The sequence below is a fragment of the Eleutherodactylus coqui genome, chromosome 6 (assembly GCF_035609145.1).
Source record: "Eleutherodactylus coqui strain aEleCoq1 chromosome 6, aEleCoq1.hap1, whole genome shotgun sequence".
In the NCBI taxonomy this organism is placed as follows: Eukaryota; Metazoa; Chordata; class Amphibia; order Anura; family Eleutherodactylidae; genus Eleutherodactylus; species Eleutherodactylus coqui.
The window spans coordinates 55,224-75,043 of NC_089842.1; the positions used below are offsets into that span (position 1 = coordinate 55,224).

At 47.4% G+C, this 19,820-nt stretch overlaps 1 protein-coding gene across 6 annotated transcripts in view; it reads left to right on the plus strand.

Moving 5' to 3' along the window:
* Positions 1 to 19,820, plus strand: part of RNF214 (ring finger protein 214) — a 95,642-nt gene that overhangs the window by 24,343 nt on the left and 51,479 nt on the right. For all 6 annotated transcript variants that reach the window (XM_066606011.1, XM_066606015.1, XM_066606010.1 and 3 more), the window contains exons 6-7: positions 4,735 to 4,803; positions 6,009 to 6,105. In XM_066606011.1, coding sequence (XP_066462108.1) covers positions 4,735 to 4,803; positions 6,009 to 6,105 — 166 coding nt within the window. The remainder of the gene's footprint in view (positions 1 to 4,734; positions 4,804 to 6,008; positions 6,106 to 19,820) is intronic.

Below are 19,820 nucleotides of genomic sequence, written 5' to 3' on the forward strand. Positions count from 1 at the left end.
ATGTGAGATACATTGGGTTAGACACAAATGGGTTGGGGGTGGTACAGGAGGTGCAAGGGGTGGGGAACACAGGCAATAGGAAATTTTATGTACAGATCATTTATCAGAAGGCAAACAGGGTGGGGCACCATAGGGAGGGGCGAGGGACTAGGTCAGGAGATTTGGTATGCTTCCCTGAAGAGGTGCGTTTTTAAGGCACGTCTGAAATTTCGTGCATCGGGAATTGTCCGGATGCCTTGGGGTAGAGCATTCCAGAGGATGGGTGCTGCTCTAGTGAAGTCCTGTAGGGGAGCATGAGAAGTTCGTATTACAGGGGTGTTTAGTCTGATTGTGTTAGCCGATCGGAGTGAGCGGGCTGGGTGGTGTACTGACAGGAGGGAGGCGATGTATGGTGGTGTACTGACAGTAGGGAGGCGATGTATGGTGGTGTACTGACAGGAGGGAGGCGATGTACAGTGGCGTACTGACAGGAGGGAGGCGATGTATGGTGGTGTACTGACAGGAGGGAGGCGATGTATGGTGGTGTACTGACAGTAGGGAGGCGATGTATGGTGGTGTACTGACAGGAGGGAGGCGATGTATGGTGGCGCAGCGCCATGCAGAGCTTTGTGAGTGAGGTAGAGGAGTTTAAATTTAGTTCTGCAGTGGATGGGCAGCCAATGCAGCGACTGGCATAATGCAGAGGCGTCTGAATAACGACTGGATAGAAAAATGAGTCTAGCTGCTGCATTTAGTATGGATTGGAGCGGAGCGAGTCTAGTGCGGGGGAGGCCAATGAGTAGCGAGTTGCAGTAGTCGAGCCGGGAGTGGATGAGCGCAACCACGAGCGTCTTTAGCGTGTCCGTGGTTAGGAACGGACTTATTTTAGCAATATTCCTGAGGTGCAGGTGGCATGTTTGGGCCAGAGATTGGATATGGGGGGTAAAGGAGAGGTCAGAGTCCAGTGTGACCCCAAGGCATCGGGCATGCCGTCTGGGGGTTATGATGGTGCCAGACACTGGAATGGAGATGTTGAGGGGAGGTCGGTTAGAAGGTGGAAAGACAAGGAGGTCAGTTTTAGAGAGGTTTAGTTTGAGAAAAAGGGAGGACATAGTGTTAGAGACAGCGGACAGACAGTCGGTGATATTTTGGAGGAATGGTCCAGAGATCTCACGAGAGGAGGTGTATAGTTGGGCGCGTCAGCATAGAGATGGTATTGGAGGCCGAATCTGTGGATTGTTTGTCCAATTGGGGCAGTATAGATAGAGAAAAGAAGGGGACCAAGGACCGAGCCCTGGGGTACCCCGACAGCGAGAGGAAGTGGAGCAGAGATAGAACCAGCAAAGGAAACACTGAAAGAGTGGTCAGAGAGGTAGGAGGAGAACCAGGAGAGAGCAGTATCCTTTAGACCAATAGAGTGGAGCATAGTGAGAAGGAGATTATGGTCGACAGTGTCAAATGCAGCAGACAGGTCAAGGAGGATTAGTAGAGAGTAATCACCTCTCGACTTTGCAGTCATCAGGTCATTTGTTACTTTTGTAAGGGCAGTTTCGGTCGAGTGTAGAGAGCGGAAACCAGACTGGAGGGGGTCGAGGAGCGAGTTGTCAGAGAGAAAGCGAGTAAGCCGGGAGTAGACCAGGCGTTCCAGTAATTTGGAGATAAAGGGGAGGTTTGAGACGGGTCGGTAGTTGGCAGCATTAGTCGGGTCCAGGGTTGGTTTTTTAAGCAGAGGGTATATTGGAGTGTTTGAATGAGGAGGGAAAAGTGCCAGAGGTTAGGGAGAGGTTGCAGATTGTGGTAAGGTGAGTAATGAGAGCTGGGGAAAGGGAGCGGAGGAGGTGAGAGGGGAGAGGGTCGCTGGCGCAGGTGGTAGGGCGGGCAGTGGAAAGGAGCCTGGAGACTTCTTCCTCTGTCGTTGGTTCTAGCGTAGATAGTGAGTAGGTGCTGGGTGCAGTGCTGATGAAGCTGGGATCAGGGCTAACCATGCAGCTTTCAGAGATTTCTTTTCGAATGTGGTCGATTTTTTTTCTTTGAAATAGGCAGCTAGTTCTCCAGCAGTCAGGTCTGTCGCAGGGGCCTGTTCCTTGGGGCTGAGGAGGGAGTGAAAGGTCTCAAAGAGTTGTTTGGGGTTGTGGGATAGTGAGGAGACAAGGGAGGTGAAATAAACTTGTTTGGCATGGTGAAGGGCTAGGTTATACATTTTAAGCATGAATTTGAAGTGGAGGAAGTCTGCTGGCAGCTTTGACTTTCTCCACAGCCGCTCGGCGCACCGAGAGCACCGCCGGATGAAGCGCGTTTGGGACGTGAGCCAGGGCTGCCGTGGTCTGCGTTTGACAGCTCGCGTCACGGGCGGTGCCACTTCATCCAGGGCACGGCTGAGGGTGGTGTGGTAGTATTCGGCTGCCAGGTTAGGGCAGGGGAGGCGAGAGATGGGCGATAGGGAGGACTGAATAGTTTCAGCAAACTGTTTAGTGCGGACAGACTGGAGGTTCCTAGAGGTGCGATAGATAGGAGGGTCAGGAGAGATGCTAGGGTGCCTGATGGAGAAAGAGAGAAGGTTGTGATCCGAGAGTGGAAGTGGGGAGTTAGTAAAGTGAGAAGCAGAGCAGAGACGGAGGAAAACTAAATCGAGAGTGTTACCATCTCTATGAGTGGGGGAGTCAGAGATTAGCGATAAGCCAAAGGAGGAGGTAAGTGTTAAGAGCCGGGAGGCAGATGAGAAGGTAGAGTCGTTATGACTATTTAATAACTTTTTTATTCCTTTTTGCACTCTGAGGTGGGATGTGCAAAATTGGCAATTTTGGTCTAGTTTTTTTCAGTGCTCACAGTATGGGCCAAATGTGCCAACATTTGTTTATTGGCGTAGTTACCAATTTAGTTGCTGTTTTCATTTTCTTGCGTGATAAGAGGTGAAAGGGGAGGGATTAGCGTATTTTATTTGTATGATTATCCGTTTACAGATAGTCCCCGACTTGCGAACATTTGAGTTACGAATTTCGCTAGATACTAACTATCTGTCCTGCACAGTATGATGTAATGCTATGGCATTACATCATACTGTGCCAGGACCGGGCCGGCTTCTATCAAGCCTGATAGCAGCCTGTCCGGTCAGATCGCGATTGCTAGGCAGCCGGGGGCCTTCTGAAAGGCCCTAGGGCTGTCTATGCAGAGCGCCTATCAAGCCGTGCGCTTGGTGGACACTCTGCATAGGCAGCCCTGGGGCCTTTCAGCAGGTTCCCGGCTGCCTAGCAACCACACAGCGTCCCGCGATCTCATCGTGGGACGCTGTACGGGCCCCCTGAATGTCGGCTGTTTCTTACAGCGGGTACCCGGCGGCAGCAGTTCCGACAAGCCGCGCCGCTCGGCAGAACTGTTAACACTTTAAATACCGCTGTCAGAGCGGTATTTAAAGTGTTAACAGTTCAGATGAGTGGCGCGGCTCGTCGGAACTGCTGCCGCCGGGTGCCCACTGCAAGAACAGCCGGCACCCGACGTTGTATGGAGCGGGATCCATCCGCGATCCTGCTCCATACAAGCATTTGTTCGACTTGCGAACAAATCGACTTGCAAACAGGTTCCTGGAACGGAACCTGTTCGCAAGTCGGGGACCATCTGTAGTCGCATCCTACCTTCAGTCACTCTATGGACCAATGTTCTCCACGCGTTTCTCTTTCACGGCTTCTTTCAGTTCAGTGATTGACATGTTGGTGGTGCCTTGATTGTATCTCGCCATCTTATTCTGTCGTCCTGATCTTCTCCCCCCACTGACTTTGCCGAGCATCAGTACTGTTTCCAGTGAGTTCGCGCGCATCACGTGGCCAAAAAAAAGAGCCGCTGTTGGTGATTTTGGCCTTTTAGTGATGTTTTCGGTTTGGTGCGATCTAACACTACCTTGTTTGCTGTCCAAGGTATCCACAGCATTCTTCTCCAGCACCAGAGCTCAAACGCATCAATTTTCTTTCTGTCTGCATTTCTGAACGTCCAACCTTCGCAGCCATACGTTGTTATGGGAAGGACTATTGCATTGACCACTCTGGTTTTTGTTGCAATGCTAATATCCTTGCTTGTGCAGATCCTTTCCTTATGTACCAAGTGTAATCCGTGTCTTGATCTCAGGTCCAGATTGCCCGTTGCAATCGATTTTTGGATCCGAGGAAGATGAAATCTTGGACCGTGTTGACTTCTTCGTTGTTAATCTTTATGGTCACTGTACCGTTGCCTACCGCGGCCATGACTTTCGTTTTCTTGCTGTTGAGATACAGCCCCATGCGTTCGCTTTCCTTTTGCACTTCCTTTTGTATACTTTTTCTATAGTTTTTTTATTCATTTTTATTAGATTTTTTACTTTTGTCCCGTTATGGAATTTTCTTTCTTTAATCATTTGTAGAATACACAGCAATACTTCAGTGAGCCTAGTAGTAGTTGCATTGCACTAGGGACTGATGGCTGACTTGGGAAGCCCTTCCTCCCCATCAGACTCTCAGATGCGTCAGTCACACAGACTGAGGCATCTGAAGGGTTAAACAGCCAAGATCAGAGCTAACTCTATTCCTGGCCCTTGGTGCAGCCAGTAATGAAGGCATATGGACTGTCACTAACAGGTGAATGATGTTTGTACTTTAGAACCTTTCCTATGGCTATTTACATTTCTCGTGGACAACCCTTTTAAATACTGTAACAAAAGTTCTGAAATGCACGTCTGTAATGTGTGCACAATTATAAAGCTGCCATGTTCTCTATTTTATTGCACTGCAGCCTTCAGAAAGAGCACAATGAAATGGAGAAAAAAATCACGGATTTACTTGCTGAGCAAATGGCAGAGAGGTGAGTGATGACAGCGGTGTGAAATTGTAGAAATGTGACAGAATTCTCAGCACTGCTTCAAAGGTCAACCAACAGCAAACTTGCATCACAATTAAACTCCCCAAATACATAATTTCCAGATAAGAGCATTTGCCTTGTGGCGTAAAATGTAGCCATGCTTTCCAAAAACTTTATAGATGTCATAGGAAAATGTTGGGTTTTGATTGAGGCCTGGGTGCTGAGACCCCCACCAATTGCTAGAACAAAGCAGCAGAAGCGCTAATTCAAGCATGGTCACGGCTTGGTAGCTTAAGACCTGCTCAACAGAAGGTCTACGGGCCGGCCTTCAGCTACCGAGCAGTGACTGTGCTCAGATGAGTTCTTCTACTGCTTCAATGTAACAATTGGTTGGAGCCCTCACATCCAGACCACCACCTATCAAACCTTTTTGCAGGTCACTATGATATCCCTTGAGTTCTTGGACAGCGTAGTTACACTTTTTATAACTTTGTCCCAATTGTTCCCGTTCACTAATTAAAAGGATTGTCTGGTTAGATATTCACATATAAAATGTAGAGCCAAATCACTTAAAACAATGAAACAAACGGATACTTTCTCAACCCCCGGCGATCCAGCCTTGCAGCACCATGATTCTCCCGATTTCAGACAGCGGAAGTCAGGTGATTTTGCTGCCTGCCAGTCAAAGGCCACATAGTCACCGACCGTTTTCCTGGCAATAGTTGGTGCACCAGGAAAAACAAAAACGAGCAGCGAATAACGTTTGTGTTGATCTGCACTCACTATGTGGGACAGAGAATTCGGCGGATATAAAAGGCCCCTTACTTCTCAATAGATACCCCTAAACATACTTGGAAATGAATTACCCAAACATTTCTAACAGCAAGGGAAACGACTGCAGGTCCGAATCCCCAGCAGCATAATTGAAACTTGTTAAATGCAAACTTATGAGGAATTATCAACTATTTTGTCTTCTTGGTTATAAACAGAAAGATGGCATTGTGGTCGCGGCGTATATTGGGGTGGTAGACGGAAGCTGCTATAGCAGCTTTTCTGCCCTTGTGTAGGTAACATAGCTGTAAGGGTACATGTCTCTGTAGGCATTAGAGCTTTTTGTGCTGTAGACAATGTGTTCGCTTTAAGACTCTATGATTCATGTAATATTCTGCAATACAGAAATCACATTATTTTGTGCTTGCTTTCCATAGGAAAGAGTGGGATGCTGAGTTGACTGCACTTAGAAAAAAAGACAGTCAAGTGAACCAAAGTGCAATCGAGCAAATGGAGACAGTGAAAAGAGCAGAGGTATGGGCAGCTGGGCTAGAATAACTTTTCTTGTGAAACTTCACAGTGATCTCCAGAACTTTGGTTATGATCACATGTTGGATCTGTCATAGACCAATTCACTGTAAGAATCTGTGACAGAAACTGGGATTGGTGCTGTGGAAAGGCCAGTGGCTCAGCACATGGGTAACCTTCATTGTAATTCGAGTGACTTAATTTGCAACTTTTCTGTACAGAATGAGCAGAATTTGGATATAAAATCCTTAGCGTGTTAATTAACCCCTTATTGACCACCCCATTAGCTTTTTACATCCTGCTTTGCTGGGCTTTAACCCCTAAGGACGTAAAAACATACTTTATCGGGGGATTAAAACCCTGCAGGCTCTGGACATGACAACTCCATGCTGCCAGTTACCGTAGGTAGCCGACAACCTGGAGCTGTCATGACTCCTAAAGGTAGCTGAGAGCATGGAGCAGTGACCGAGGGCCGTGGTGAACGGTTTCTGGTCACGTGATCGCTATTATCCAATGGATAATGGCGATCACACAAAAATTAGAAGGCAATTAAAGTTTGATGCTCCATTTGGTTTAGGCCCCATTGTGCATCCAGACAGAAGATTAGGGCCACAATGGGTATGTTTCTGAACACGGAATAAATGGTGAGATCCATTTTGGGGTGAAAGTCTTCATTCATATGTGTGCTAGACAAAAAAACCAATTTTTAAAATGACACAATTGCCAAAAAAACAAAAATCATAATTTTTTTCCTTCTGCTTTGCTTGGATTCATTCGAAAACTGTGGGGTCAAAATATGCAGGACACCCCTAGATGAACTCGATAAGGGGTCTAGTTTTCAAAATGGGGTAATTTGTGGGGGTTCTCCCATTTTTTTTTTAAAAATTTTTGGCGCTCAATGGCTCTACAAGTGGTCAATGGGGCCTAAAACGCCTTCAATCAAAATGTCTTTTCTGAAAGCCACTGACTGCTCTTTTCGGTTTGGGCCCCGTTGTGCATACGGACATATTAGGGCCACAATGGGTATGTTTCTGAACACGGGACAAACAGGGGTACCCATTTTGGGGTGCAAATCCTCATTTTTATGTGCATTATAGAGAAAAATTTTGTCTTTAAAATGATATATTTGCAAATATATGAAATTTTTATTTCTTCTCCTCCTAAATTGCATTAATTCCTGAAAAGAAGCCGTAGGGTCAAAATAGTCCTGACCCCCCTCAGTGAATATATTAAGGGGTGTAGTTTATAAAATGGGGTCATTTGTGGGGTCTCTATCATTCTGATACCTATGAGCCTTTTGCAATCTTGGCTTGGTGCAGGAAAACAAAGTGTTCCTCAAAATATTAATTATTACTGTTAAATTTGTACGTCTCCTAAATGGTTTTAAAAAAAAAAAGTTTTTCCAATGAGCTTCCAGAATAAAGTAAACAGATCGAAATATACATCTTAGCAAAAATGTATATGTTATGTTTGCACATATTTGAGATATGGCAGTTGAAACTGTGGAAAAAAAAGACTTTTTTTTCAAAATGTTCCCAATTTTGACGCTTTTAATAAATATACACAAATTGTATTGGTCTATTTTTACCACCTAAATGAAGTACAACATGTGGCAAAAAAACAATGTCAGGATCGCTTATATATGCAAAACCACCCTGTTATTCCATGTTAAAGTGACACATGTCAGATTTCCAAAATTTGGCCTGATCATTAAGACGCAAACAGGCTTGGTCACTAAGGGGTTAAAAATACCCCATTCACCTGCATTAACTGCAGAATGTCAGCTGATTCTGGAAACTGTGCCTAAATCTTGACAGAGTCCTGAATGTGGGAAGATGGCCTGAGGTTATGTTTATCATTGTATTTGAAAACTACAGCTCCTCCTGCAAAAAAACAAAACCTCAAGTTTCACTGGGAAAATAAGTTATTACCGTAGGAGAATAGAAAAGTCTCACCCAATGCGAGAATGAAGAAACTCAACAACTTGATGACCTTAAATGGAGGAGATTGGGATTAGGGGAGGAAGTGCGGCAGGGAATGAGACGGCACGTCTTTATGGTGCATCTTACCCAACATTTGTCTAAAAACGGTTTGTGATAATCAGACAAGCAAGAAAAGAGATGAGCGTCGTAATTGCACAGAAACGCCAGCTTTGTAATCCCAAATGTTATTGCACTGCTCATGTTTTTAGGATGACCTCGGTTGGCAGTTACAATCCTATAGATAACGGCAGCAAGCTCAGTAGCTGCAGGGACCCAACTCCATTCTGACACGGGTTACTACTGAATAGTCAACAGTTTTCTGGCACAAGCTGCGCTACAAATCTATTTTGTCTTGGTTGCGCCACTTATGTGTTTCTTTTTTGGGGGGGGGGGGGGTAGACACTGAGCCTTTTTTACAACTTGTTCAACTAAGGGGCATGATTTTGGGAAAAGGAGCTGTGGAATCAATGCGACATTGCACCAAATCTTGGTGCAATTTTTGATGGATCTCAGGTGCTATAAGTTAGACTAGACCGTCTAAAGCTGAGCCATATTTATCAGTCATAACGAAATTGGTCAGTTTTGCACCAACAGAAATTGCCCTCACCTGTGTGAATATAGCCCTAAAGACTTTCTATGTTTGCGCTGTCAAACTATTAGAATTAGTAAATCTGCTAACCACCAGTCCCAAGAATTAATGGGAGCTTGTCAGGATCCCTAGGCTATGTAGTGAGAGGCAACTTATACCAATTGTGTTAGTGGTTTTTGCAAATCTTACTTTTTAAACTTTGCAGGGCTCCACTGGAGAAGAATCCAATGAAGCTCCTACATATTCTTATCACTACACCCCCCCCCCCTCCTCCCTCTCAATATGCAGTAACATGGAAGGACCTGCTATTTGGCATCTGGAGGGTGGGGGGAGCATGCATATATGAATACGCACAGGCAACCTAAAACTCCTCTCCTGTCCAGTCCTGCAAAGTTTAAACATTAAATATTTGCAAAATCACTAAGCCAATGTGTGTAATTCACAGAGCACTGAAATCTGTGCTGCCCGGGCAGCTTAGGGGACCTGACATGCTCTCCTTTTAAATTCCGCCATCTTTGAGTGCACAAGAATGACTTGATAACTTTATTCTATGGATCTGTATGTTTACTATGATACCAAATCCATATAGTTTTTTGGGGGGACGTTGCTGTTTTTTTGTTTTTTTTTTAAACTCATTTTATTGAATAGTATGCATCACATACAACAACAATTGAAATTAACTGTATAAATCCAGAAACTCTTTGGCATTGATATTCGGTACTCAAATGCATTACATTTCCTCTGTGCTTGTCAAATATATATTGATACATGCATTTATAGTGTTAATAACATTCTTATTTACTTTACATGTCGAGCCTGGGTGTGATTTGTCTTAGTAAGTTTTGAAACCTTTCCTGTGTAGGGTTTGTGTTTGTTGATCTGCACCATATCCCCCAGACTTTATCGAATTTTTCCGGGTATTTTCTGTTTTTGTAGACAATTTTTTTCGTATGGTAGGATGGTATTAATAATATTCTGCCATTTTGTAATTGTCGGAGGGCACCTATCCATCCATCGCAGCGCTATAACCTTGCGGGCATAAAATAGTACTTTTGTGAGAAATATTTTATCATAGTGCTGCCACTGTTCCTCATCCATGATCCCCAGCAGACACATTGCAGGGTCCAGTGGTATTGGTATTCCCATCAATTGGGTTAGGAATTCTATGACCTCTTCCCAATACATATGCACCATCGGGCAGTCCCATATGGTGGTTAAAGTTTGCGTTTGGTGCACGGCAGCGGTGACACTGGCTGGTAACTGATCTATTCATTTTGTGGAGTCTAGTAGGTGTTAGGTAGCATTGGTGCAGGATGTATAGCTGGGTTAGTTTATTATTTGCGGCTGGTGAGACCCCGGTGTATGTAGCCATCGCGGTCTCCCAGTCCTCATTAGTCAGTGTTGGGATAAGTTCTCTCCATCTTTCCAGCGCTGTCGTTTGTATGCCAGGGGTCCTGGAGTGTAGCAGGCGTGTGTATAGTGCCGAAATTAAGCCCCTGGGACCTTGTGTGCGTAGTATGCCTATTAATGGGTATGTTGAGAAGGGTCTCCTGGGTTCCGGGAATTGGGCTGCCAGCGCATGTCTGAGTTGTAAGTATCTGAAAAACCCTGCTCTAGGGACCTGGTATAATTGTTGCATTTGCTCGAATGAGACTAGTATTCCATCAATATATAGGTGTTCCAATGTGGTAATTCCCAGGTTTAACCAGAATTGTCTGCCTGGTAGGTTTAGTAGGTGCGGCAGCACTCTGTTGTTCCATAAGGGGGTCTCCAGGGGGGTGTCTTCCCATCTAGTCAGTTGCCTACATGCCTTCCAGACATTTGTTGCAAGCCTATGGATGGGCAGCATTTGTTTTGTCAACAGTCCTGGTGCCTCCAGGAGAATCCAGAGTGACGTCTCTAAGAGGAAGTACATCAGGTGGTGCTCGGAGCTCGGGAGGGGAGAGCCCGACAACCAGTGGCGTATATATCTGACTTGTCCCGCTATGTAATATATTTTGAAGTCCGGTAGTGCCATCCCTGCTAGTTCTTTAGGTTTTTGTAGGGTCTCTATACGGAGTTTGGCTCTGGACTTCCCCCAGATAATTGAGGTTATTAATGAGTTAGTTTTTTTGAAGAATTTTTGTGCTATAGTCGTTTCTGCGTGCTCTAACCGGTATAGGTATTTGGGGAGTATTATCCTTTTAATAAGGTTTATTCTACCTGCTACAGATAGGGGTTGAGGGCTCCAGGCTTTTAGTTTTAGTTGCAGGGTTGTCATTAGGGGTGCGATGTTTAGATCAAAGCTTTAGGTGTGGTCCCTAGTGATATAGATTCCTAAGTATTTGAATTGGGGAACAATTTGCAGGTTGTGGTATAACTCTCCCATTTTCCACTCCTCTCCCCTCAGTGGCATAAGGGTAGACTTCTGCCAATTGATACGTAGGCCTGAGAAATTCCCGAACTTGTCTATTTGAGAGATGGCCAGCGGTAGGGTGTGTTTGGGTTCTGACATATAGAGTATTATGTCATCTGCATATAGTCCTATCTTATCCTCTCTAGGTCCGATCTGGATCCCTTTGTACAGTGCGTGTTGTCTGATCTTTAGGGCCAGGGGTTCTATGGCAATTGCAAATAAAAGGGGGGAAAGTGGTCAGCTCTGACGGGTCCCTCTTTGGAGTGGGAAGGAGGTGGAGATCAGACCGTTCGCCATTATCCTTGCCGTCGGGTCACTATATAGAATGGAGACCCATTTGATGAACGGCTCTCCGAATCCAAATTTCCGCAGGGCTTCCATCAGGTATGGCCATTCTACTGAATCGAATGCCTTGGCCGCGTCCAGTGAGGCCAAGGCCCAGTTCGCTCTCCACCGCCATCCCACCTGCGTGATTGCCTGCGTCCTTCTAATATTATCTGACGTGGACATTCCCGGAATGAAGCCCGATTGGTCTGGATGTATAATGTCCTTAATTACTTGGTTTAGCCTGGAGGCTAACACCTTGGTAAGGATTTTATAGTCCGTGTTTAAGAGGGAAATAGGCGTATATGACCCACATCCCTCTGGATTTTTGTCAGGCTTCAGTATGAGAACTATATTGGCTTCGAGCAGCGATTCTGGGAGGTGTTTTTTCTCAAATATATTTTCATAGAGCGAGAGTAGTTGTGGTGTTATTTCTTCTTTGTATTGTAAGTAAACCTCTACTGGTATGCCGTCTGTGCCCGGGGTCTTATTTTTTGCCATGTTCTCCATTGCCTCCCCTATCTCTTCTATTGTGATGGGGTCGTCTAGTAGAGATCTATGTGTTTCTTGTATTACTGGGAATGTTATACTGTCTAAATAGGTCTCCAGCTCTGTTGGGGTGTAATTAGTTTGGGATTGGTATAGGTTAGAGTAAAATTGTTGGAATCTACTTAATATGTTTTGGGGGTCCGTGATTATTGTGCCCTCTGCTTATTGAATCCTTAGTATGGCCGGAGAGGTGGTCTTTTGTCGGGCCATGTATGCTAGTAATTTGCTGGACTGATTACCTGACGGGTAAAGAATAATTTCCTTTGGGCTTTCTCTTTTAAGTGTAGCAAATACTCTCTACCTGCTTGTAGCCATTTATCTCTTTTTGCGTTTGAGGGGTCAGATATGAATTCCTTTTCTAGTCGTCGGCATTGTTCCGCCAATTGCTCTCCCTCCTTTGCTGTGGTTTTTTTGATGGAGATTGAGGATTTAAAACATCCTCTAAGGTATGGTTTGAAGGCTTCCCAAACCAACATCCTATATGGGCTCGCTTCATGTGCTTCGTAGTAAATTTGGATTTGGTCTGCTATTCTATCGTTTGGGCCAAGTAGTGACAGCCAAAATGGGTGTATTCGCTGCTTTTTGATAGCAGGAGGGCCTGGAGTTTTGAGGGCCATCCGAATTGGTGAATGATCTGATACCCCTCTTGGGAGGAATTCTATGTATTGGATTTTTGAAAATAGTGAGGGAGATCCGAATATGTAGTCTATTCGACTCAACGCATGATTATGTGCTGCGTGGCAGGAGAACTCCCTTCGGTGTGGGTGGAATATTCGCCACATGTCCAACCATCCCGTCACCGAGATCATAGAGGCTAGGCGGGTTAGGCCCGTGTCTCCCGATCCCCCGAGCACCACCCCCAAATCTGTCAAGGGCTGGGTCCATGACCATATTCATGTCTCCCATGCAGATAGTCGTTGCATCTGGTGAAAATGAGGCAAATTGTATGCATTCTGCCAGAAGGGCTGTTGACGTTGATGGTGGGTTATAGTAACATAGGAGTACATATAGATCGTTATTTATTTTGGATCTTACGAAGATAAACCTGCCCTCCGGGTCTCTTTTCATTTGTTCCACCTCCCATCTGAGTGATCTCTCTATCAGTAGTGACACCCCCCCTGGAGTATGATGTGTGGTATGAATGTGCCGACCACTGGACCCATGGCTTCATCAGACATTTGGAAGTTTCGGGCGTAAGGTGGGTCTCCTGTAGGCACAGTACATGTGGTCGCCAGGAGCGTATTAAGGAATTTATTGTGGTTCACTTCCTGGGGGACCCCATGCCTCTAACATTCCAGGACACGAAGGTTATCTCAGCCATTGGCGGAGGTGATTTGATTGAGTCCGGATAGAGTTTTTTATGGTATCCTGGCCCCCAGGAGACCCCCCGTCACACCTCACCATTTCTTTGTTACTTGTTATACAATCACATTTCAGTACATTTACAGAAAAAACATTATCATTGAGCACCCGATGCATACAACTAAAAAACCTTGCGGTAGTGTATTACCAACTTATAACTTCTATAACTTGTAATAAAACAGGTTTTAGTTACTGAATACTTTCTTACTATATCAGTATTCGTGTCTAGTTTTTACTCGGGGTAACCAGCTTAGTATAGCTTCAGCGTTTGCTATACTCGCGGTTCTGTTGGGTTGTTAAAGCAACGGTGTGAGCCGACCATATTTCGTTTTATATTGGATAGGTGGACTCCCTTTCAGAGGGAGAGAGGAGGGGGGAGGAAGAAGGGGGTGGGGAGGAGAGAGGGCCAGTGGGGAGTAGGAGGGAGGGGTGGGGGTAGAGGTGTGGGTGGGTACTATGCCGGGGTCTGTCCGGAGGCTATGCTTCATTTTTGGTTTAATGCTTGTAATATCAGTAAATGGTTTTAGTAACACATTGGTATATCACATGTAAGTCCCGTCACCTAGAAGGGAGACAAGAAAGCAGTTAGGTTTTGCATATGTTACAGTCCTTCTGGTCGTCGTCTGGTAGTTAGCCATTCTTCTGCTTCGGATGGTGAGGTGAAGAAGCGGGTGCGTTCTCCGTCGATCAGTCACGCTGGATACACCATGGAATACGGGGGCTGTAAATCTCGAAGTTGCCTTTTGACGCTGAAAAATGACGCCCTTTGTTTTTGGAGGTCTGCCGAGAAATCCGGGAAAATGGATATTGTGGCGTTGCCGTGGCGTAGAGGTCCTCCTTTTCTGGCGGCTTGCAGAATAGTATCTCTGTCGCGAGAGTTGAGTAGTTTGGCTAGTAGAGGTCTGGGTGGGGCCCCAGGTATGGGCGGCTTCATTGGCACTCGGTGGGCTCGTTCGATAACGAAGATTTGTGATAGGTCAGCCTTGGGAAGAAGTTCGCGGATCCATTTCTCTAAGAATTCTTCGGGTCTCTGCCCCTCGGTTCATTCTGGGAGGCCGACTATGCGCAGATTATTGCGTCTCGAGCGGTTTTCAAGATTGTCCGCTTTTTGTCTCCAGTATTCGGCTTTTTGTGTGAGGTCTCTTATTGCGGCTGACATTGGGGAGACGGTATCATCTAGTGTGGATATTCTGTCTTCCGTATTTGTGACTCTTTCTCTCAGGTTTTGGAGGTCTTGTCTGAGGAGGCTTACATCCATTTTAACTTCGTCGATTTTACTGGTTAGAGTGGTCGTAGATGTCTGGATTGCGGTTAACAATTGCTCGGACAGCTGTTGTAGGGTTTGGACTGTCCCCTCCACTGGGCTTAAAGGAGATGTCTCGAGGAAGCAGTTCATTTTTTTTTTTGCCCAGTCCCCCCCATTAAACATACATTACAAAGCCCCCCTGTAAATGACATTTCTAGCTGGTTCGTACTTACCGTTCCAGCGTTTCAGCAACTTATAAAAGTTTCCTCAAGATGGCCGCCGGCTCTTTCCCCATCGCTCGCTGCAGCCCGACGTGCGCGCTCCCGAGACGCCGCCAGCTGTGTCTCCATGGCAACCGGACGCATCGCAGCCGCCGACCAGACGCCCCGCAGCCGCCGACCAGACAGCAGGTAACCGGCGCTAGCCCCCGGCTCCCCAGCGCTAGACCCTCAGCCCAGGTGAAGGCCCCGGAGCCCAGCGCTAGGTTCCGGAGCCCAGCGCTAGGCCCCCCGGCCTAGCGACAGCCCCCCCGGCGCAGCCCGGCGCAGCGGCAGCCCCCCCCGGCCTAGCGACAGCCCCCCCATCACAGCGGCAGCCCCCCCGGCGCAGCGGCAGCCCCCCCCCGGCCTAGCGACAGCCCCCCCATCACAGCGGCAGCCCCCCCCGGCCTAGCGACAGCCCCCCCGGCCTAGCGACAGCCCCCCCGGCGCAGCCCGGCGCAGCGGCAGCCCCCCCCCGGCCTAGCGACAGCCCCCCCCATCACAGCGGCAGCCCCCCCCGGCCTAGCGACAGCCCCCCCGGCGCAGCGACAGCCCCCCCGGCGCAGCGACAGCCCCCCCGGCGCAGCGGCAGCCCCCCCCCCCCCCCGACCCATCACTTACCTGGGAGGCTTCTCGGGGCTGCTGGGCTGGGCTGGGCTGGGCTTCTCCGCTGGGCAGCTCCAGTTTCTGCACCTTCCTCTAACAGAGGATGGTGCAGAATGGCCGCTTCAGCGCGCTCCCGAGCAGTGACAGCTCGTATGCGCAGAAGAGCTGTAGCGGGGAGCACACTGAAGCGGCTCGTGCTGAATGGAGAAGACCGGACTGCGCAAGCGCGTCTAAAAAAGCAAGCTGCCAGCGAATTTAGACGGAACCATGGAGACGAGGACGCTAGCAACGGAGCAGGTAAGTGGAATAACTTCTGTATGGCTCATATTTAATGCACAATGTACATTACAAAGTGCATTAATATGGCCATACGGAAGTGTATAACCCCACTTGGTTTCGCGAGACCACCCCTTTAAGTTGGTGCTTTTTGTCAGGGGGGGTGAGCCCCCTGAGGCCGATGGTGTGGGGTCGGAGCCTGGGTCCTTGCCGGTTTCATTTCTGGCGAACGCCTTCAATTTATCAGCCGCTGCATTCTGCCTGGTAGGTCCCATGTTGTCCTCTCAGGATTGTTTGGTGGCGTGCTCAGCTGCTTTGTCTCAGGTTTGTGGTGTTAAATGCTAAGATGTCCGCCGGCGCGCTCTTCTTATGGCTTGTGTATCAATTCTACACGGCGCAGGGCTTGTATATATGGTGCTTCGCCCCTGTTTCGTTTGACTGCTACGCTTTATTAGCAGTGCCTGTTTGCCGCCGTTTGCGGGGGGGGGGGGGGGGTTCTTCTGCAGGATCTGTGCCCCCTCTTTCCCTCTATTGGGGGTATTCTGTATTTGTTTCTGTGCCCTCTTGCCTAGTTTTGGTGGGGAGGGCGGGATCTGCTCCTGGACTCTGATTTGTATATGGTATAGTGGCTTCTGTCCCTTCTCCCCAGCACTCACTGATTGCTGCTCCCGGAGTTGCCATTTCCCTTCAATGAGGAGTTCTCTGCGCGCCCCCGCTGCTAAGCCTTTCTCCCTTCAGAGCCTGTTGGCCTCGTTCCCAGGCCGGCTGTTGTGCCGATCGCGGGTTGCTCACTGGCCGGCGGTCTTTCCGCAGGATGGCGGCGGCGGCTGCCGCTCCACGTGCTCGTTCTTGCTGGGGGTGCCGTGTGGATGCTGTGGTGCCCTGCTGTGTCGCCAGCGGTCCCGGTCTTGCCCTCACCTCCTTCTGTTGCGTGCAGCATCGGGTCCGGAGCTTGCCGGCTGGCTGCTGCCTCGTGGTGTAAGATGGCAGCGCCCTCCGCTCCTCGGGTCTCTCGTCGGCGCTACTGTCACCGTACGTTCTTCCGGGGCCGCTCTTGTTTAGCCTCTCTCCCCTCTCCTATAGGGATGTTGTATCGGGGTTGGGAGTCCTCAGAATGGGTACAGGATTATTTTCCAGTCGGTTAGAGCAGGAGCCCTTCTCACATGCGGCCGGTCAGCTCGGCTGCTTGGCCACGCCCCGACATTGCTGTTTTTTATATTTTTTTCAAACCTATTTAATTTTTTTTAACTATTTTATGCTGCCAACTTCTGGCAGCCATAACTTTTTTTTTTTTTCCTTCGACATAGCTGTGCTAGGGCTGATTTTGTGCAGCACATCCTGTAGTTTCCGTTGGTACCATTTTGGAATACATACGACTTTTTGATCACTTTTTATTACATTTTTTCTTCGAGACGGGGTGACCAAAAAAAGCGCAATTCTGGTGTTCTTTATTTTATTTTTCTGACGACATTCACCATGCGAGGTAAAGAATGTGTTACTTTGGTAGATCGGACTTTTATGGATGCAGCGATAACAAATATGTATTTTTGTTTTATTATTTGGATGAGTGGTTTTTTTTGTTTGTTTTTTTTAAATACCGTATATACTCGAGTATTAGCCGACCCGAGTATTTTACCACAAAAAACTGGTGAAACTTATTGACTTGAGTATAAGCCTAGCTATACTCGAGTATATACTAGGTAAAGAAAAAATGCAATACTCACCTCCCAGCCGGCTTCTGTGTCCCCGGTGCGATGGTCTCCCTGGCGGTGCGGCAAGCTGCTTGAGACTTCTCCCCACTGTCATTTCCCTGCTCGGCTTTGAATTCCCCCGCCGCCAGCGCTGAGTAAGTAAGCTCTGTGATTGGATCGAGCGCCAGCTAATCACAGCCAGCGCTCAATAAACCAATCACAGCCATTCAGTGACGTCATCCACTAAATGGCTGTGAATGATGAGCGCCGACTGTGATTGACTGGTGCTCGACCTAATCACAGCGCTTACCTACACAGCGCTGACGGCGGGGGAATTCAAAGCTGAGCAGGGAGATGACAGTGGGGAGAATTCTCAAGCAGCTTGCTGCACCGCTAGGGAGATAATCGCGCCTAGGACACAGACGCAGGCTGGGAGGTGAGTATTGCTTTTTCTTTTGTTGTTGTCGTTTTCTTTTACCTCACTAGAGTATAAGCCGAGGGGGCTTTTTCAGCATAAAAAAATGTGCTGAACAACTAGGTAGATACTCGAGTATATATGGTATATATTTTTACTTACTTTTTTAGTCCCTATAGGGGGCAAGAGCTTGCAAAGCTTTGATCTCTCCTGAAGTATGATGTAATGCCATAGCATGCATACATACCCCAAAGCTGCAGGACGTAACTGGAGACCCTGCAACATTAGGCCCCCCTCACACAGGCATTCGGCAAAGCTCTGTGATTCTACTTTCGCTTTTTGTAGCCAACAGCTGTTTAGCATACCTCATCATTGATGTGGTGCTCTAAATGTCGAAAAATAGAACAGACTCCGCTCGAAAATCGAATCGGCTGTCTGAGAGGCTCCATTGAAAACAATGGGAGCGTTATACCGCGATTAGCACGGCGCTGAAAACACCGTCTTAATCGAAGGGAAAAAAGTGCCTGCATGAGAGAGGCCTTTTGGAGTTAAGAGATTTCTCGGCACGGCTCTTGACACCTCCCCGTGAATTCTAGGATTCTTTATAGGTCTTAAAATGTCAAGCAAAATGCATGTAGAAAATTACACAAAATAAAAAGGTCATAAAGCACATGCTACTTAGGTGTTTTTTCACCGTGTATTACTTGTGCAATGCACAGGCGCATGATACGCGGTGCATGGAGTCAGTGAAAGTCAACGGACTATCATTATTCCATGAGCGTGTAGATACACACAAGGAATAGCTTGCAGCATGCTCTAATCCCCGGCGTACCGCGCAGCGTAAGCTCTAGTCTTTTGTATAGACAGTGTATGCAAATACACAATCTATTGCGCATGAGCGGTGCTTTTTTATATGAAACAGAGCAGGGAATTAAAAAAAAAAAAAAGACAGCCACATTACTCATGACCACTTGCGTGTCATACGCCAGCATGTGCAATACACTCTGCCCATACGTGGTATTTACAAACGCCAGTAAGCCGCTGTAGGGGAAATCTGCAGCGTTTTACCGTTACAGCCGTGGACATGAGGTTTTAAACAAAAAAAAAAAATTAAACCCCAGTGTTTGAAAGAAAAAAAAATTGCAAAGCCCTTAGATATTGCACCTGCCACAAGGAAGTGGACACTAAGTGAAAGTGTTATATCCTGCTACCAGTTATACTCCTCCTGCGGCCACCAACTAACACAGCTTTAGCTTAGTGTCCGTAGGAGGTAGACCACCAATTTATGCAGGTCTTCCTAGATTTTGACTCTGTTTCTTTCATTGAGCATACAGGGTGACACATTCCCATTGTTAACTCTCTAAATAGGTATGCCAGGGTCGATCTAACCTCCCAGTTCTTCCGACTACCTACTGAAGAAAAAGTGGCACTGAGAGGGCCATAAATTGTCGGTGGCCCGCCAGTGTAATCCCCTAATTCCTATACCGGGGCTCCCTCTCCTACCAAAGGGAGGTGTGAAGTTATGGCGTCATTGCTCAATGATATCTGACTTCACCCACACACTCAGAAGAGGTAAATTTTCTGGGCCCATTGCCACTGCCCACATACTTTTTCCACGCCCCCCTGTCCCTTGTAGCACTACACCTAAGGGGATAGTCTCCCTAAAAAGTATCTTGACCTTCCCGACTCTTCCTTACTGTGAGTTCCCACTTTATTTGTGCCATCCTTGCTGCACTCTGTTAGTTGCACTTTCACAAGCCTGTTTGTGCTGTTCCTGGCTCTGCCCCGCCACCGCTGCCCTGTCCCTTCTGTGGGCAGTTCTACTGTAGGCCATGGCTCTCTTCCCACAGCTTCCTGTGCCTTGGATTGGCTGCACTCTTGCTTCAGTCTTCGATTTCTTTAGCCCTCCCCTGACATGCTTCCTTTGGATGCCTTCTGTTGCTTCTCACTCCAGCAACGTGAGCCTTCTCCAGCGGTGCACTTGGGTGAGATTTGTCCTGCACAGCTTGTCAGCTTATCTTCTCTG